At 48.0% G+C, this 19439-nt stretch overlaps 1 protein-coding gene across 6 annotated transcripts in view; it reads left to right on the top strand.

Moving 5' to 3' along the window:
- LOC119559976 (synaptotagmin-like protein 4) overlaps positions 1-19439 on the top strand; it is a 61856-nt gene that overhangs the window by 36100 nt on the left and 6317 nt on the right. For 2 of the 6 annotated variants that reach the window (XM_037873214.1, XM_037873217.1), the window contains 6 exons: positions 2083-2210; positions 2871-4921; positions 5006-5144; positions 5998-6269; positions 6339-6462; positions 9951-17081. In XM_037873214.1, coding sequence (XP_037729142.1) covers positions 2083-2210; positions 2871-4921; positions 5006-5144; positions 5998-6269; positions 6339-6462; positions 9951-17081 — 9845 coding nt within the window. The remainder of the gene's footprint in view (positions 1-2082; positions 2211-2870; positions 4922-5005; positions 5145-5997; positions 6270-6338; positions 6463-9950; positions 17082-19439) is intronic. The other 4 variants (XM_037873216.1, XM_037873215.1, XM_037873218.1 and 1 more) reach the window with 4 other exon arrangements.

Genomic DNA, 19439 nt, shown 5'->3' with positions numbered 1-19439 from the left:
TTTGATTGGCCATTTTCGTATGCGAAGCGGCTTAAATGCACAGTCGTGTTTGCAAACAGCAAGTTCGTTTAAAAATTCAATTTGCATGTGTGTCCCCCAGTTTATGAATCCCTGTTCTAAAGCCCTTTTTGTGTGACCAGCACACATAATTTTGTAATTAAGGAAAAGTTGGTGTGCCCAAAAAGGGATTTCCATGATGTATAATATAACTTGGCAATTAGGCAACTCGAAGGATTGCAAAATGGGATGGATGGCCAAACGTGTTCATTCAACCAACGGCAAACTGTCAACAAGTGTTCGGGCCGTTTAATGAGCTGCACTATGTGTTCTGGCCCCATTTTGCCATTTGGCCATTTTGCCAGCATAAACATGAGCCACCCCACACATTGCACATACGCCCTGTGTCACCACAGCATCAGCTCACTCGGTTTTAGCCAACATTTGGCAACACAACAATTGCCTCTGATGAGACTGGCGACCCACACACCCGAAAGGTTCAGTGTTAATGGGCGAGCCAGGGGCCCAAAAAATATATACAACTTCCCAACAGAGAAAAGCCCGTATTGAGTTCGCAAGGCCAGACACAGAAATTTGAGTAATTAAATCTTGGCCAACTCAACGGCAGCTGCAGAGCAAATAGATACTTATGTAGATACATGTAGATCTTTGGAACCAAGAATCCAGCAGGTCGCCTACAGGTGCCAGCGATTTCTCGCCTGTCAACACGCATGACGCACTCCCAATTTGGCCGCGTCTGTTGCAGCAGTTGGCTGATTATAATTATGGCTGCGATGACGATTACGATGGCTCTGGGCCCAGCCCCTCTATACACTCGATTTGTAGATGGAAGGCGTCTGCATATGCGTCTGCCTCTCAGCTGGAATTTATTCAATTGCTCGACTGCGCCCTCACAAAAGTCAGTCACAGAAGAAAAGGCACAGTGTCTGACCGAAGAAATACAATGATTCCACGAATCTCTGGGCAGACATTACATTTCTATTCAACCCGTATCAATCATTGTATCGTAATTAATAATTAATTAGTTTCATGTATTAAATCCGCACATGGTCACAAATTGCTTTTCTTAACAAAAGCTCTGGGCTTGGTGAACCTATTTACGAGAATTCCTACTAATTTTAAAAGGATTGAACTAAAATGTGACGTTACTAACGATGGAAATGACATTTTAGCCATTTAAACGAATTTAATAAGTAGCAAAGAGTTGGTTTCTCTGTAATAATGCATTTCACATTTATATTTTCATTCAATTTATTATTTATTGTAGTCTTTAATTCTATAGTTATATTTGCTTAGTTATTATGTTTTTGTATTAAAATCCACTTAAGAGCTCTTAAAGTATTGCTAAGGTTAAGATAAAGGACAACTAAAAGTTCTTAAAGCGCTGCTTAGGTTAAGATGAATTTTAATTTTAATTCTAATTTTATGAAGGCAGCTAAACCGTTCTAACGAATGCCTTTGATGAAGTTGCATATACATTTGAAAATATACATTTTAAGTTTCTCCTTCTGCAGTTATTAAATTTCTACAACTTTCTGGGAATGGCAAAGCCAATATATTTATATCGAAACTTTTAATTTTATTTAAAACACAAATGTGGGTTTCAAGTCGAAGATAACCAGGACCAACTTCCGGTTGATGTTTGACTTATTCATTTAATATGTAATTATTTCTCTCGTGTTTGAGCCAAAAAAAACTTTTCCGTTGTGGTTTTGCTGGCAAAGTTTTCCCCGAAAATATATTTGTGTTTGTTTGTGCGAACCCAAGGCAGTGTGCCTGTGCCGGTGGCTTCAACTCTTCCGATGGCTCACACCTCGGCTCAAAGTCGCAGAGTGTTGGTGTCTCAGGTTGCTGCTGTGCCACAGTAAATCCGGCATTCGGTGTATTTTTGTATTTTTGAATAAGTCAGCCAGTCAGTCTGCCAATTGTCGCTAACACAGACAGACGTTGATTCCGCTGAGACGCCGATTTACTTGTTGACTGTTTGACGACTCCAACTTTCGTTGGGGAAATGTTCGGCGAGATCTTCTGGTTTCTAAAGTGGCAATGTTGTTGCTCTTGCAGGGAGTTACAGTCGGCCAGCGGCGAGTGGTTGAAGGACGCCTATACCCTGGGATCCTGCAGTGCCGTCGACCATCTGACCACCAGCGACGTCTTGAGAAAGAGCATCCGGCGTTCTTGGACCATATCGAGTGAGTACAGATATAGATAGAACTTTGAATTTTACTTTCATTACAATTTACTGTTTTCGATTTACTGAAATGTGAAAAATTATGGACAATAGTAAATTAACAAATTAATCTGTATTAGAAAAGGTTTAAAAGTTAATGATTGACTGAAATACAATTAAGAAAAATTAGATAATTACATTTTTAGAATGCACACTCCAGGAACTTTAACTATATAACTACATTGGAAAAAGAGAAATAGAAAATTAATATCTTCAGATTAAATTAAAAAAATCATGTTAAATATATATAACTATATGAAGGTATCCACTCAAATCTAAGAATCAGCGAAATATTTTTAATTGAATATGAAAATTTTTTTATAGAGAAAAAAAAATTAAAGATGATATAAGTGTACTTGTCGTCGAAGAAAAGAATTTCTCAATTGTAATCATGTTAAGAATTCTTAAATTTAATATTTCCGTACTTAAATTTATTCAGAACCTCAATGAATGGAAATCAAAAAGTCAACCATTTTTAATATTAACAGACACGAATAGGAAAATATCTTCCCAGCAAAAGATAGATGTGTTTAATGTAAATATAAAAATTGGGTTCCAAAATTAGATTATGTATATATTCTTCTTTTCTACGGAATACTAAAAAAAACCTTCGCCCCGACAGATCCCGAGGACGATCCGAACAACCCGAACTCGCAGCAGCCGGTGGCGGACAACCTGTATCCGCAGCAGCAGCATCTGATTGAGGCCCAGTCGGCGGGCAGCTACCCCACCCTGCACCAGCACCACCCGCAGCACCACCTGCCCCCGCAGCCCCGGCCCACGCACGGCATCGGCTACGGCAGTGGCACTGCCACGCCCACCACCAGCAGCAAGTGGCAGCTGGGCCGCAGGGTCCTGCGTCAGTCGACGCTCCCCAGCAGCCTGAACAACGACCCGGCTCTCAGTGGCAGTGGTGGCAACCTGGCCAACTACAACTCCGTCAACCTAACGGCGCCCACATCGCCGCATCAGCTGCAGAAGAGTCCGCTCTATCCGAGCGCCTACAACAGCGACGACGTCATCCACATGAACACCATGCCGGGCATGGGAATGGGCGTGGGTGTTACAGTAGGTGACTGTGACAACTACGCACAGCAGCAGCAACAGCAGCAGCAGCCCCAACTGGAGGTCACGCCCACGCACCATCGGCTGCAGGTGCGCCGCCAATCCACGCTGCCAGCTCAGCCCACTCCGGCCATCTACATGTCCACCTCCCCGAACCGCCTGTACAGTCGCTCCCCGGAAAGATCGCCGGGGGAGCAGCAGCGCTATCCGCCCTTTATGCGGCAGACCTCGTTCCCGGAGCCGCCGAGCACCTATCACCGCACCAAGCTGCTGCCCAGCACGGGAGCACCTTCATCAGCGGCGGCAGCACCTCCACCTCTGAACTACGAATCACAGGCCTCCAGTATGGCCAGCGATGACCAGGATGTGGGACCCATGCCCAAGCCCAGAATGACGCGGCAGGCCACGCTCCCTAATCCCGAGCAGCATGTGAAGCTACTGCCCACATCGCCGCCAAAGCGACAGACTTCCCCGCAGTTTCGACGTTCTCCGGAGTTTATGCGTCAGCAGACGCTGCCCAATCCGGAGGCTTTTAGCAGTGGAAACACCCTCACAGTGCACTCTACGCCGCCGGCCAAATTCATGCCCATCTCGCCCAGGGCCAAGCAGAATTTCCTCTTCCCCAGCGTACCGAATCCCCGGCAATTTCTCTCCCAGCCCCATGTGCCCGCCGTGGGAGGCACTGATCTGGGCAGTGGAGGCAGTGTGGCCAGCACCGGAGGTCCCAGTGGTGGTGAGCAGTACTCGAGCAGCCAGAGTGTGAACATCCATCACTCCCGGGATCCGCATGCCAAGATGATAAAGGTGCGAAGCCACAGCAACGAGGAATACTCGAATACCAAGGCACATCCGGAGAACAGAAGATTGCTGCCGGAGATTCCCACAACTGTGCAGCGACCAGGTGGTCGATCACCCAGTCGCCTGGTGCGACAGGATTGCCTCAAAGAGGAGCGGACTTTCGGGGAGGCCAAGCAGCAGTTTCATCAGTTTCCCGATGTCACCGAGGAGCTGGACAATCGTCCGGAGTACGTGGATTACTTTGGTGATAGTGCCACTAGCTTCTTGGAGTCCGATGAAGTGCAGTACGAGCGAAATTACAATGCCGGATTCAGCAGTGAGCCGCGCATTATCTACAACAATGGATCGGATGATGGTAGCTACCAGAACTCTTCCCAGAGACCCATCTATAGTGCCGAGAATGTCCTGGCCGATTCGGGTTATGGAGGAGGTGCCGGCGTGGGTCTGGGTGCCAGTGGCGGTTCAGGTGGTGTGCCCACCTACTATCCCGATATGGGCACTCCACAGGGCTTCTATGGAGGAGCCGCACTGCCTCGCACTCCCCTGATGCACAATCGCCTCAGGCGGCGGCAGTCCAGGGAGCTGCAGATGCAGCAGGAGGAACTGGCCCAGCTCTCGCAGGTCTCGGATGCCAGTGGCAAGGGTTCCGGCAACGAAGGTGCCTCCAGTAGTGGAGGTGCCTCCGATAGTCACGCCGCCGAGAGAAGAAAGCCCGAGCAGATGCGCTCCGTTTCAGAGGATTCGGGTGCCAAGACCACTCCCAAACCGGTCACACGACGATCCTTTTCGCATCCCGAAAAAGACACGCAGGTGGGTTGGCTCCTAGGACTTGCAAAATAAATCGTAATACCATAAAGCATATATATTATTAATGAATATAACACTTTTAAACAGCCCACGAAGAAAACGGAGATATCTAAGATACCCAGCCCACGACCCTTGGCTGATATCCTGGACAAAACGAGGGGCACCTCCAAGATTCCCCAGGCGAGACGCCGCAACAGTCGCACTGGAATTGGGGAGGCTGAGGAGGGTAAGTTCCGAAGATACTTCAGTTTTGATAGTAGCTATGGTTGCATTCTGCGTCCACGCATCCGTAGAACCCAGGGACCGCAATTATTACCAGTTTGTTATCAAGCACCCATCATTTATCTTCACCAATCTTCACCAGTTTTGATTCATAACATACACGATCATTGTCTAGAAAAACATATTTAATATTTATACATTACAAACAAATTAAAATAAAACAAATGTAGTTAGTATATATTATGTAGTAAATATTAATTGCACACGTATTGCTAGCAAAAACAAAAAATTATCAAGAAACTCCCTTGCTTTACTTTACCACAACTAAAAATAACTTAAAACTAGCTTCGACTTGATATAGTTATTATATTTTATTTTCATTGCTAAATATATTGCTTTTAGTTCTGTATTTTTTATATTTCTATAGAAAATGACTATACAAATTATTACGTTTAAATAGGTGAAATATAATGAAGTCTAAGATATAAATAATATACTCTTTTAAAAAATCGCTGTATAATCATGACTATAGAAAAGCTATTTATCGTTATCATGCTACATCAAACCATTTACAATAAAATAATGATAACAGGCTTCAATCATTAGTAAACTGACAGTCAAATTTTAATGCAAAATAGTAATCCTAAAAAACATATCTTTAAAGAAATAGTTGCCCCATCCTTAGCTGCCCAAAGTAGTGTCTGCCTGCGCATAAGTAACTCTGTATTTACGGCCAATTAGATAATTAATTGATTAATGAATTCTTGCGGTCCCTGGTAGAACCTTGAGTAGCTGCGCTTGTTCCGGCACCCGATTGATGAACGCTTTGCACCCCTTCCCGTTAACCGCCCCCACAGGTAGCACGCCCCAGCACATTTACTCCTTCCATCAACAGCTTATGCATAGAAACTCTGATTTAGCCATGCGCCTGAAAAAAACAGAAATTCCTGTCGCCTCAGTAGCATCAGCCGCCGGCCAAGAGGAGAATCAGAATCCGCCGAATCCCCAGGGGGATTCCCAGGGCCAAGGATCTGGAGCGGAGCAGCCGGTCAACGGCAAATCCCTCGAGTCCTCGGCCAACAAGGAGCAGCAACAGCAACAGCAACAGGGCGACCCAAACATCTCGGCGGTGAGTTGAACATAAAAGGCCCGGAGACAAGTAGGCTTAAAGGGTAAAACTTTTTTATTTTCCCATTAGGAGGCCACCCACACCAGCACTTTGGGCGAACAGGAGCTGCAGAATGCAGTGGAGGCCGCGGCGGTTGTCTTCAAGAAGGTCGTGCTGCAGCGTCGCAAGGAGAAGGAGAAGGCCGCCGAAGAAGGTTAGTGCTAATAGCTGTCCCCATCTAATGCACTGAGAGAAAAATCTATGAAAAAGTCAAAAATAAATAATGGAAAACTCTTCAATCAATCAATTAAAGTCCTTAACAAAAGAAGAAGAAGTCCAAGAAAAAGAAAATTAAGATTTTATTACCGGGTACATGCGATACGCCCAGAGAAACAAGTCACATGGGCCTTATTTCATTCGAAAAAGTGCGATAACGCCCATACGCGTTCTGTGACAGATTGCATAATTAATTGGAAATTACCATTACTACTATTTATATGTTCGAGAAAATCAATTGATTTAAAATATGACTCCAACATTTTATTCTTGAATTTAGTTTCGTGGCTTTGTCTCAGTGCACACTCTGTAGTTGTATCTGGGTAGCTAAGTGTATGTTTGGGAGCGTAATTAACTTGGTGATGGTAATGCTAATGCCCGTACTGATGCTACTTCTGATGCTGATGATAGTTGGTGGGTGGGGATGGCCTGGGCGACTAACAAACTCTTTGTGAAGGGCTTCTCCGTCTTCCGCCTAATTTCGCTCAATTAATTAAGCTCCTTCTGGGACTTAAGGTGGGCGCTCCTTTGCTTGTCACTGTCAAGAAACGCCTGTTTAACCAGAAGTCTCCCTTCCTTTAAGAATGTAAACTTTTAACCAATTATAGAATTTATCAAGATTCCGGTTATAGATATTATAGTTTCGCTAAAGCAAGATTTATAAAAAACTACAGATACGACAAAATTAAAATTTCTAAATGAAGCAGATCAAAATTTTAATATAAATATATATCTTCAAATCTTAAATTTGGTTCTTTGAAGCATACAACTATAAATTCGTTTAAAACAACACAACAAATCTTTTGAGTACATATGTCATAGCCCAGAAAGGTGTTTAAGAGTAGTTTATTCAACACTTAAAGTTTACTCTCAACTTTTATTATAAAAAGCAAACATAAAAAAATAATAAAGTCAAAGAACTTGGCAATTAGAGCAGTTTGCTTATTGGTCTGCAGTGTCTTTTGGGAAATCTTCCCCCCACACATTCTTTGGTCATTGGCTTTTCGAAAGCGAATCCCAAAAGAATGCAACACTTTTTCTCGCTCACTTCTTTGGCGAGTTCCTAAAAGTATTCCATCAATTTTCGCCTTTTTCACAGCAGACTTGCCTTTCTTCTATTTGAATTAAATTTCCCCCGAAGCTGTTGGCGACATGACCACAAACGACCGACGAACCGAATTTAAGAGCAAAGTTGGCGCGGTTCAAAAGATTTTCGGGAATGGGACCGAAACAAAATACAAAAACCGTGCCGTGGGCTGGCGGGATAATTTTTTGGCAACTCATAAATCGATTTCCCGCCCACACGCATTTTTTTTTCCCGGGCATCAAGAGTTTTCAGAGGATTTTCCCGGGCGGCAGAAGGGACACGAACGCCTTTTCCGGCTTTTGTTATGTTTCAATTTGGCGATTTTTGTGGGCGTCTGGTTCTGTGACCACCAACGCAGCGTGTGTCTATGTGCGGATTCGAGTTGCGGTGGGCTGTCGCCTCGAAGGATTCCACAATCCGGGTGCCACGGACAAACCAAAGCCCCGGCGCCACCCACTGGAATTTTTGGACTGCCAAAACTGTTGCGTTAATCTTATCTCCTGCACCTTTTGTGCTGCGATGTGGATGTGGGTACTGCTCGGTGAATGCCCAGAAATGTTCGCTGTTCGCTGCTAGGGATCGACTTTTGAGTACATAAAAGAAAATGTTTAAATCACTTGAGTTTCTATATTAATGATCTATATTATGGTTTCTGATTTTTCCCCTAAGGCCTTATTTCTTAAAGTCACAATAACTATTGTCTTTTAGTTAAATTTGTGTTTCGGATGAATTTAATTTCTCAATTTAAAGTTAGGGTTTATGGGAATCAAACTTTTAAGTAGAGGTTAAGTTCTGGTTAAATTTGTTGGTCAATAAAACGAATCTGACAACAAAAAGTATTTCTTTTTCAGGTTTGGAAAATAATTGTCATTCGTAAATTAACACTCACCTGTCTGTCCGAACAATTTAACCTCATTTATTATTCTGCGATAGTTAACAAACTAGAACTTTAACATGACATTGAGAAATCGGCCTTAATGGCCCACTCTACACATGAATATATTCATTTAATATAAAAATACCATGAATTACAAAAATATTGTATATCAAGAAATCAACCTAAACGTTTCTATTGGTAATATCATAAGTCTACAAAGAACAAACAGTATAAAGCAGATTGAGTTATGAATTTCTCTCAGTGTTGAAAACGGATAAAAAGGAAGTGTGTTCGGTGCCTGGTGCAGGGAGGGCCCCGATCAAATGTTTACTTTCTGGCTGCCAGGGATTGACGCTATGTGCATCCGCTATTGCAGTTTTTGTTTGTGCACCCATCCAAGCGAAAGGGGCGGGGGCGGGGTTTGACATACTCCATGGGGAGGGGGCGGAGAAGGAGTGGGATATGACGATGCTGGCAACTTTAAAAGCTTTTTGGCAAATTTTCGCTAGTCCTCGTCCTGGCAAGAAAAGCTTGTGGCAAACAATCATAATCAATCAAGAGTCTTTGAACTGCTTCCTGTCAAGATGGGTACTTAAACGGCAGGGGAAATGATTTTGGGAATGTTTAATTTTGGTCAGGATGAAGTGAGTAGCTCTAAAGTATAGTATGCTTTCATATCCTCGAGGTAGTGGCTGTTCTTTTTTGGAAACCACTTACGTTCTTTTTTTGCTTCTGGCTGTGCTGTTTTGATCTTGGTTTGAATTTCCCCATAATGTTGACATGATATGCTATTAGATTTCCTGTTCCCAGAAAAGAAAAGGCTTATTGCATGGCAATATTGTGTTGGTATTGTATTAGTCAGTGAAACAAATAAAATACATTTGTTTATAGGATTCAATAGGCAATAGAATTTCAGACATAATACGAAAAATGATATGTTTACTAGTAGATTAAAACTTCTTTTGATAAACCAATAGTTACTTATAAACAGTAATTAATACTATATTGCATGGGGAATGTACCTGCCTAGTACTGGGATATCAATTAAATTGATTATATTAGTGAAATCACATTCGATTTCAGTGCAAGGTGTGTAGATCCCCATTCACAGCCTAGATAACAATCTATAAATTGGGCTAGATAAAATGACTAACACTCCTTCGAACTGCCTGCTTTTGTGTGTGTATAACCTTTGGTATCTATTAATATCTGCGGTTTTTCGGTGTAACGAAGCTTAACCCATGCTAGCTATAAGTTTTTGTTAAACAACCACCCAAACTAACCCATCTGCAACCCATAACTTTGGTGCGGAAAAACTCACCCTCCTCCGGCTAACCAGTATTTCACCTGTGTGTGTTTTTTAATAACCGGTATTTGCGTACCTTTTCGTGGTGTTGGTCAACGTCAAAGTGGTTGTCTCCGAACTTATTTGCCCGAAACTTCATCCCCGGCTACTTCACAGGCGTGCAGCAGCAGCAGCTGTCGGTGGTTTCCGGTGATACCGGTGGATTAGGAGGGGGCGATGCCATGGAAACGTCATCGTCATCGGAGCTGGACTTCAGGTGTTCCACTCAACACGGACGCCAGCAGCAGCAGTCGCAGTATAGCGTTGAAGCCGACGAGTTCAAGTTAGTCTTCCTCAACTCGGATTCATCGTCCTCCTGTCACGGCGAAGAAGAGGAAGAGGAGGAGGAGGAGGAGGATGACACGGATTCATCCTGCTCCACGCACCACTGTCACAGCATTGTGAGCAATGTGGAGGATTGCGATTGGGACTACTTTGAGCCCTCCATGATCTCCACCACCACAACGACAACAACAACGATGATTGCTTATAGCACAGCCCGTGCCACGCCCACTCCGCCGCCGCGTGTGAGGCGTCAGTCCAGCGATAGTGATTCTCCGTTGGTCCAGAGACGCACCCAGCCACTGAGGAGCACCTATTGCCCCAGGATCAGGGAGAGTGACACGGGCACCGATGAGGAGTTTGTCCTGAACACCGAGAGCAGTTCCCAGACCAGCTCCGATCAGACACCACCACCCGTGCCACCTCCTCCCCATCCACTGAGCATGAAGACCCGAATTAAGACGCGATTCCTGAAGAATCACCACCACCACAGCCACAACCGATGCAGCTGCAATCCCAACCAGCAACAGCAGCAGCAACCGCAGTATGTGCCCATCCCTGTGCCCGTGCCCATTCCCGTGCCCATGGCCGCCTATCCCAATTGGCCCGATGCAGCCGGTAATCCTCTCCTGGAACAGGACGAGCAGCTGGCCGCCAGTCTGCAGCAGCTGTGGAAGGCAGCCGGCCACCAGCAGCAATTTGCCGCCATAGTTGCAGCCTACTCGCAGCAATTTGCGGCTGCCAGCAGCAACATGTTTGATGCAACGCCGCCGGTGACCAGCAAGAGTTACCAACAACTGCCCACCACTCCGCCGCCTATGATGCCGCAACGCTTGAGAGGATTGGGCCTGGGTGGATTTAAGTCCTCGGCCCCAGAGCTGAGTGCCTCGCTGGGATCGCTGATGACGCAGTCCCTCTGCTCGACCATATCCTCCTCCTCCTCGTCCAGCACTTCGGGCTATGGCACTGCGGGACGGAGTCTGGAAACGCTGGCCAGTCCCAAGCGAGCTGCCAACTCGATGCAGCAACAACAGCAGCAACAGCAACAGCAATACCAACAACAGCAGCAGCAGCAGCAACAAATGGCCAGCAATGCTTTCAAGCCAAAGCCAACAAGTTTAGTAGCGTCGCGTTCGCCGACGGGTGAGCAACCAGAAACGAGCAACGCGCGTCGCGGCAGCAGCAGCAGCAGCAACAACAGCGAGAGCGACGACAGCAACACCAAGAGCAGCAGCAACACCAAGATTAACAACAGCAACAACAACAACAACGCAACGCCCACAACGGGTAGATTGTGTAATGTTTATGATAAAACCGGCACATTGCCAGTGCCCGCCGTTCAGGCACATGTTGCCAGTATAGATAAGAGCCCAGCAGCAGCAGCGGCAGCGGCAGCAGCAGCAATATCAACAGCAACACCAGCGACATCCACAAAGGGAAGCGCTCTGAGAGTGGCCAGCAAATACCAGAGCCGAAATCTATGCGAAACCCAGCCAGGGGCAACAACACAAACCTACCTGGCCAGTAAAAACAGCCACGAAGAAGTGGAAACGAATATACATAAAAATCAAGTACCAACAGCAGCAGCAGCAGCGGCAGCAACAACAACAGCAACACAAACACAAACAGCAACTAGAGCTGCGGCTCCTGCGGTAATAACTCGTTTCGGCGGACTTGCAGTCGAAAATGCTGTTGGAAATGTGGCTAAAAGTGGCTGTCCCAATCCCAATACCAATCCCAGACCCAGAGCCCAGCACCCCGAGCACATAGATCAGCGGTTGGCGGCGGCAGCGGAGATTGCCAAGAATTTGTCCTCCAATCGACTTATAGAGCACATCAAGATGTCCGATGAGGCATCGGCATCGCCTTCGGTTTCGGTTTCTGCCCATCTGCAGAGCGAGAGCTATGCGGCCAGCAGTCCAGATGAGGCCAGCAGCAACAGCAGTCAGGAGGAGGGGGATCGGGAGGAGAATCTTGATCCGGAGCGAGAGCAGGAGCAACCTAAACCACGTAAGACCACCCAGAGGAGCTACAATGTGGCGGAAATGATGGAGGAGCAGCAAGATCCAGTGGTTCTTCCCGAGGAGCAGCGCCACCACAGCACCACCAGCGATTCCAGCTCCAGTAGCTCCAGCTCCAACTCCAGTTCCAGCTCAGAATCCTGTGACTCGGATGATACGGGCACAGTGCGCGATCGCCGGCCCAAGAGGAGGAGATTCAACAAGGTGTTCATAGTGAATCGACAGCCTGGCGCCCGGGTGAGACGCAGTTCCTCCACCGAGGGTGATTCACTGTCCTCCTCCGAGGCCAATTTAGAAGACTCATCCGACAATGATACGGACACCGAGCGCACGGATTGTGGGATTGTATTGAACTATGTGAAACCGCTAGAGGAGGAGGCCAAGAAGGCGGAGGAGGAGGTGGATGCGCCGGCTGCACGTGATTGCCAATCGAGTGACGAAGAGGAGGAGGATGATGATGAAAGTGAACGCCGTGTTGCCAACTCAAGCGATGAGCTGGCCAACTGCATTGTGGTGGTGGGCGGGCAGACGGATGACGCCTCCGCCGGCGTGGTGCTGCAGCACATGCGATCGCTGCCAGACGAGGGGGATGATCAGCAATTAGAGCGATGCCACAGCCAGGTGATGGAATCTAGCGATGCCCTGGCCGCCTGCGATGAGCTGCACAGCATCTCGAACGATGTCAACCGACTGCTGGAGCTGCACAAGCAGAATTCCCAGCTGGAGATGAAGCTGCAGCGTTTGCGCCAGGGAGTGGCCGAAATCAATGAGGATCTGCAGCTGTCCAAGGGTGATAGCAGTGCTGGTGGAAATGGCACTCATGTGGCTGCCACCCACTCAGGTAGTCCAGGGAAACCCGACGAGTGCAGCCCTTCTCGGAAAAGCCCCTCTAATGAGCTGGGTCTCACCTGCTGGCCAGAGCAGGTAAACGAAAAAGCAGAGGCAAAGGCAAAGGCAAATAGCGATGAGCAGAGTGGCAGAACAGCTGAGCAAACCGAGCACACCGAACAGAGGGTCGGCACATGCAGTCAAGCATGCAAAATAAACGACAACAACAGTGACTACTCGCTGGATTCACTCTCGGCAACTCCGGCGAGTTTGGGCTGCCCACCTGAGCAGGTAGAAGAGAGCATTCTGGAATTGCTACCTGCAAAAGTCGCTCGCGAGCAGCGGCAATATCATCGGTTTGAAGCGAAACCGGAGTCTCTGGAGTCGCCAGTCGAAAATGAAATGTTAAACGTTGCGGTTGCTCCACGCTCGGCGCTCCTAAGCGGCAACAACAATACCACGAACAACAACGATAATAGCTATAAAGAAAACACTAGTAACAACAACAACAGCGAACTTGGCCATAATAATAATGACGCTTTCGCAGCACAAAAAAAGACGTGGAATAGCGGTTCGAGTGACGTAGTGAGTGTGAATTCAAATGTGAGTGGTGAAAACGAGTGTGACTACGACAAGATATTCGGTAGCCATCAGCAAAATACCCCAAGTGCAACAGCATCATCAGTTGGAGCAGCAGCAGCATCAGCAGCAGCAGCAACACCTGACACACCTGCAACATTGCCCAGCGAACTGGCTTCGCCCAAAAATTCACTTTCCGCCAAGTATCGCAGTTTGGTCATGATCACCAAAGACAATGAAAGTGCAGCTGGCGATTACGAAATGGCAAACAGCAGCAGCAACAGCAGCAACAGCAGCAACATACACCACAGCAACACCAGCAACAAAGGCCCCTCCAGCAGCAACTCTTTTGGCCAGAACTTTGCGGGTGACTCATTTCGCGCCTTGGAACTCGTGAGCAGTGATCGCGAATCGTACAGTGTGGACTCGCTAAACGATGCGCCCGCTGTGCCTGAGATCAGTGTGGAGGATGGCCTGGCGGATGATGACTCCTGGGTGGAGGAACTTAGCCAGCGAGGTGAAGATGAGGATGAGGAGCTGAGCAATGCCACCACCACGCCCACGGCGACGGATTCCGAGGATGCGGATGGCGAGATTGAGGGAGGAGCCAGGCGACATGGCTATCTGGACAGGGAGGAGGAGCTGAGGGGCTACAACAGATCCGCCATTGACTTCACCCTGCACACAATAGTGGAGGAGAGCTGCGAGGAGAGCGAGGTGGCCTCCATGAGGGCGGACAACGAAGATGCCGAGATGGAGGATGAGGATCTGGCCGAGCGAAGGAGGCAGCGCACCCTGCAGCATCACCACCGCCTGAGTGCCTCCGAACTGGAGAAGTACTTCTTCTTTGGACTGGGCGATGGCCGGGTGATGAGTTCCATCGATACCCGCGGAGATGACACCGCCTCCGAGGTGAGTTCCGAGTGCTCCGAGAGTCTGGACTCCCTGCCGCACGAGGATCAGCTGCTGGACACCAGTGGAGCCTCCGATCTGGCCTCTTCCCGGTTGGAAAAGTACTTTCTCTCCGGCTTCATGGGCTTTAATAGCTCCGACAAGCAGGCGGAAAGCGATGAGAGTGGAGGCAGTGTGGGCAGCGATAGTGAGGGTCACCCGAGTCCCAGCCAGCGAAGGAAACGACTGGTGAGAGCCAGGGGAACTCCCAGGAGTCACAACTCATCCCTGGACAATCTCCTGCTGCCGGAAACGGATACCCTGGATGCCACTGTAACATCAGCGGGAGGATCAGCCGCCGCGACTGTGGAGGACACATCCGAATCGGAGGCGGGCTGTGACGATACTGTGATCCATCTGGCCAATGCCGGAGCCTCGGATGGCTCCTCCTCGGACACCATAAAGCGAAAGAAGCAGCTGCGCAAGCGCCACGACTCCCTGGACGAGAAGAAGCTGCACGATCTGGAGCCCTCTGAGTGTCGGACACCCACTCCGGGTGGCGGTGGTGGTGGTAACCAGGTGCAGATGCAATCCCAGGCCAAGAAGCAACAACAACAACACCACCACAGCCGGGATAGTGGCTTCGTGGGCAGCAACGATGATCTGCTGAAGGCGGCTCCGGATTGTGAGCCACCTAAGAGTCCAACGCCTGCTCTGGAGCAGATCAGCGAGGATCGGGAACCGGCTCACAGCCAGATCAGTCTGGCCAAGATGGATCTTCCCAGCACTTCGGCAGCTGCTGCGGCTTCCACTCCTCTAACCAGCCAATTAAGGAACCTAACCCTGCCCAACCTGGTAAGAAAAGATAGCTTCAACAACTGGAGTTCCGATGAGGAGACCAACCTCATGATGAGCAAGATGAGGCAGTTCTTCAAGACTTTGATTGTGGCCACTGCCAATGCACAACAGAGTAAGCCCACCACTCCCAATCAGGGTCAGGTCCAAAGCACCACGCCCAGTTCCCAGCGCAGATTGGCCAAATCCCGGCCAGCTCAATTGGCCTACTTCGAGAACGAGCTGACCCGACTGATGAAGACAGTGCCGGGCATAAATGATGAGCAGGTGCGCGAAATAGTGGAGTACCTGAGCAGCGAGGACACGTGGTCCGATTCCTACGACTCCTCGGACTACACGAGCTCTGATCTGGAGGGTGGCGAAAGAAAGGGTCAACTGAAGGCCCAGATCTCGGCCAGCTGTCAGCAGATTATCAACAAATTTGAGATCGACGAGGAGGGCGATCGCGGAGATGGTGGCCTCCTGGACGAGAGCCAAAGTGTGCCCATGGAGGCCTTGGTGTACCAGAAGCTGGTGGCTTCCTTTAGCAAGGTGGCCGCGGGTGGAGAACCCGAAATAGAAGCTGCCCAGGAGGTGGAGGTGGAGGAGGAGGCGGAGCCCTCAACGGAGAGATCCCCGCAACTGTTTGCCAAGGTGATGCAGCACATCGGCACCCGGCTGGTGGCCCTGATGCACGAGGTAAGCAGCGGCAACGAGACGCCCACACCATCGCCGCAGGGACAGCGGCACCATCGAAGACTGCAGGCCAAGATCTCGGCCACCACGACGGAGGATGAGGACGAAGTGGAGGAGCAGCTGAGGGCCATGCCCATCAAGCAGCTCAAGCTGCGCAGCAGATCCCATGATCTTCTGCTGGATGGAAGCACACCCCATTCGCACATGCACCTGCACCAAGCTACCGTGCATCATCCAGGGATTAGTGGAGCAACGGGAGTGGGAGGAACAGGATCTGGAGGAGGATCCACCGGCATACCCGGACACTCGGAAACCGCCAGCGAGGAGTGCGGAGTGGCCAGTGACTACGAGCGGTTCTCGTGGCGCGGCAGTTTTGAGTCGGCATTACTGGCTAATGGCGACAGCAGAACGAGGCTCAGCCAGCTGAGCCAACTGGACAGGGATAACTCGTCGTCTGCGTCCGCTTTGGCTGTGGCAAAGCGCCGATCGGCAGGCGACCTCCTCTTCAGCCAGCACCAGGTGAGCCTCAGCCGCGAGCAGTTGGACCGCGTCCGCTCCTGCGGCAGCATCGGCGGCGGTGATGCCCACCACCATCAGTTGGAGGCGTCGCCGGCCAAGCCGTGGCTCTCCTCGGCGGGCTCCTCACTGGGTGGCGATTCCACCAAGGATGTGCGGCGTTCCAGTGTGCCGGATGCCATCTACGAGACGGATTCCAGCGATGAGGCTGCCTCAAATCAGTTTGGCGGTGCCAGATCCACTTTGCCGCGGAGTCTCAACTCCGGCCAGGTGGTGGCCAGCACGAACTCGCTGCCCAGGCTGCCCACCACCGGAGTGGGTGGTGCACCCATCACCAGCACGCCCAAGACAAAGTCACAGAGCGCTTTGAATCACACACCCTCCAACTTGTCCACCGTTTCGGCCACTGGCAGTGCCAAGAGTGCGAGATACCGCTCGCCAGGATTGGCGGCTCGAGCGGCTGCTGTCAGTGGAGCGGGAGGAGCTTCTGGCAGTGGAGTGGGGGCCAATAGTGGTTCCACGGGCTCCAAGAAACTGGGCGCGGGCTTCCAGTTCCTGTACTCCAAACGCGATGCGCGCAAACGTCTCAACATGTCAGCGGGTGAGTTTTCCCTTTTGTTTACCTTTTGCATACTGGCTAGGGGATGGTGGCCACACCTTGGGTTGGTATCAGATGGAATGGGTGGTGCGTTCCCAGTTCCCGGGACACGCACATTGGCGTCAGCCGGCAGGCTCAAATAACTGGCCATGAAATTGCTTCCTTCCTAATGAAAAATTCCTCACGCCAAGTGGCAGGAGTTAAGCACTCGACGACAAAAAAGCCCTGGCGAATCTGATCCTTAGACGAGTGGGAGACAGATGGCTCAAGGCGAGGTCTACACGGCGAAATAAACTTTACACAAATATATAGTTGAAAAGTGGTTTGTAATGCAGAAGAAACATAATTTGAAATCAACTTTTGATAGGAAAATGCATATCTGCGAAGTAGATTTAGATTTCATTTTATAGGTGTCTATTGATATTGCCATAGATCAAGAAATTACAATCCTTAAAAGAAGAAGAACACCTCGTTTTCAATAAACTATATCGCAAATTCTTATATTTACATTTTCCATATTCGAAAAGCATAACCTGTTGAAACACCCACTTACCAGAATGAATTCTGCATAAGTACCCCCTAATGGGTATCCAAAGTTGGCAGATAGGAGGCGCCGCACCCTGAACTATTTTATGCTGATTAGGCTGGGGCAGAAATCCCGGGAATGTGCCACTTCCCCCCAACTCAGCCTACCAAGGTAATGATGATGTTGATGTTGCTGGGAAGCCCACTCATAGATACACACTCACACCAATTCAGATGGAGACATTCGGTTCCGCAGACAGCTGCTTCCCCCGAAATAAACTCAATCAAGGTCAATTAACTGTATCCATATTGAGCGCTCCAGTCATAGCCAACTGCGACTGGGTTTCCAGTTAGCGTCTAAAGCGATTTCGCACAGTTGTCTCAGTTAGTGTGTTAATGTGGCTCCAAATGTATCTGGCTGTAGAAGTGTGTAGTTTTGGATGTGTGGAATATGACATGGATGTGGATGTGGCTCTGTTCCGCTTGGCGGGGGCGTATGCGGTAGTTTTGGCTGTTCTCCATCTATTTTTGTTGGCCCAAAAGCCGTTTTCGCTTTTGCGACCAACAATTATATACCGCTTGGTCAATGGAACTCAAACTCCATACTCGAAAGCCTGGGTGCAGGCGGGCTTTGAACTTTGCTGTGTCACCTAGAGATGTGGGATGGTAATGAGGGGTGGTTGGAATAGGCTAAAACTGGTAACCAATCTAAAAAAAAGGGCACTCCTTAGTGTGGTTAAAAATGAAGTACATCAAAAATATAGATAGCATTTCAAAAATATTTATAGACGAAGAAAATATTCCAGATGCATTGTAACATATGAAATAAATATGGAAACCACATATGTATGTATATTATATTCAAATATTTCGTAATATTTTTAGGCTGTTAAAATACGAACGATAGTATCTATAACAATTATTAAAAGAAATCTCGAGCACAGTTAATAGGAACTAATCAAAAATGGAAATGTAATCATTCATTTTCTTTTATCGATAAAAAATATTAATCATAAAAAGAGAAATCGTATTAAAATGCATTTCGGCGTAATGCCTTTTATATTTTCTTTTGATAATTCAGTTACTTTATAGCGTTCCGGCACATTAAACCGATAAGCCATTACGCTTTCATAGGCCCCCAGATAAACCATGGAAAATTCGAATTAAATTTTACTAAATCTTTCATTGCTCAAGCATAAAGCTTTTAAACACAGAAAATGTTTAAAGAAATACTCGTAGATGAACTCATCATGATTCGAATTGAATTTTGGTCAATGGACCACCAAGGTTGCCTGTCAACTTTTTCACGTTGCCATCTCTAAAACAGTTGTGTTTACACAGTTTCTATTTCCAGTTCAACCAACTCGTTTGTCTTGGCCAAAACACAATTAAATGGGTGCCCCCGCTGCTCCCAAAACTCTTTTCAAAGTATTGAACTTCTGTACGTTTTTACGCCCATTCGTTATTTAAGCTCTTGACGTTGATAAAGAGCTTTGCCAGCTTATTTCCTGTATTTATTTCATTTATTTCATTTTGCATACAACAATTAATGTTTTCCAGCCCACAAAAGAGTTGACATTGCCTGGGGAATTGTACATTTTCCCCATCTAGTTTCGTGCATCGCATCGCTGCACCGCCGGAGTGCGGAAGTGGTCCGTGCTCCGAGCTCCATGCTCCACGTCCACGTCCATTTTCCACGATGTCCGTGCCCATCCGGCAGCCGTTTAAGTGTTTTGCACCAAAACAAAACCCAAGTTGCCAGCGGGGGCCGCTGCATGCAACAATAATATTGCACTGCAAGTGATTTCCACAATTATGCAAATCGAACCGACTTGC

This window comes from Drosophila subpulchrella, unplaced genomic scaffold, assembly GCF_014743375.2.
Source record: "Drosophila subpulchrella strain 33 F10 #4 breed RU33 unplaced genomic scaffold, RU_Dsub_v1.1 Primary Assembly Seq354, whole genome shotgun sequence".
In the NCBI taxonomy this organism is placed as follows: domain Eukaryota; kingdom Metazoa; phylum Arthropoda; class Insecta; order Diptera; family Drosophilidae; genus Drosophila; species Drosophila subpulchrella.
The sequence above is the reverse complement of the archived record's forward strand: the minus strand, read 5'-3'. Positions and strand labels throughout refer to the sequence as shown.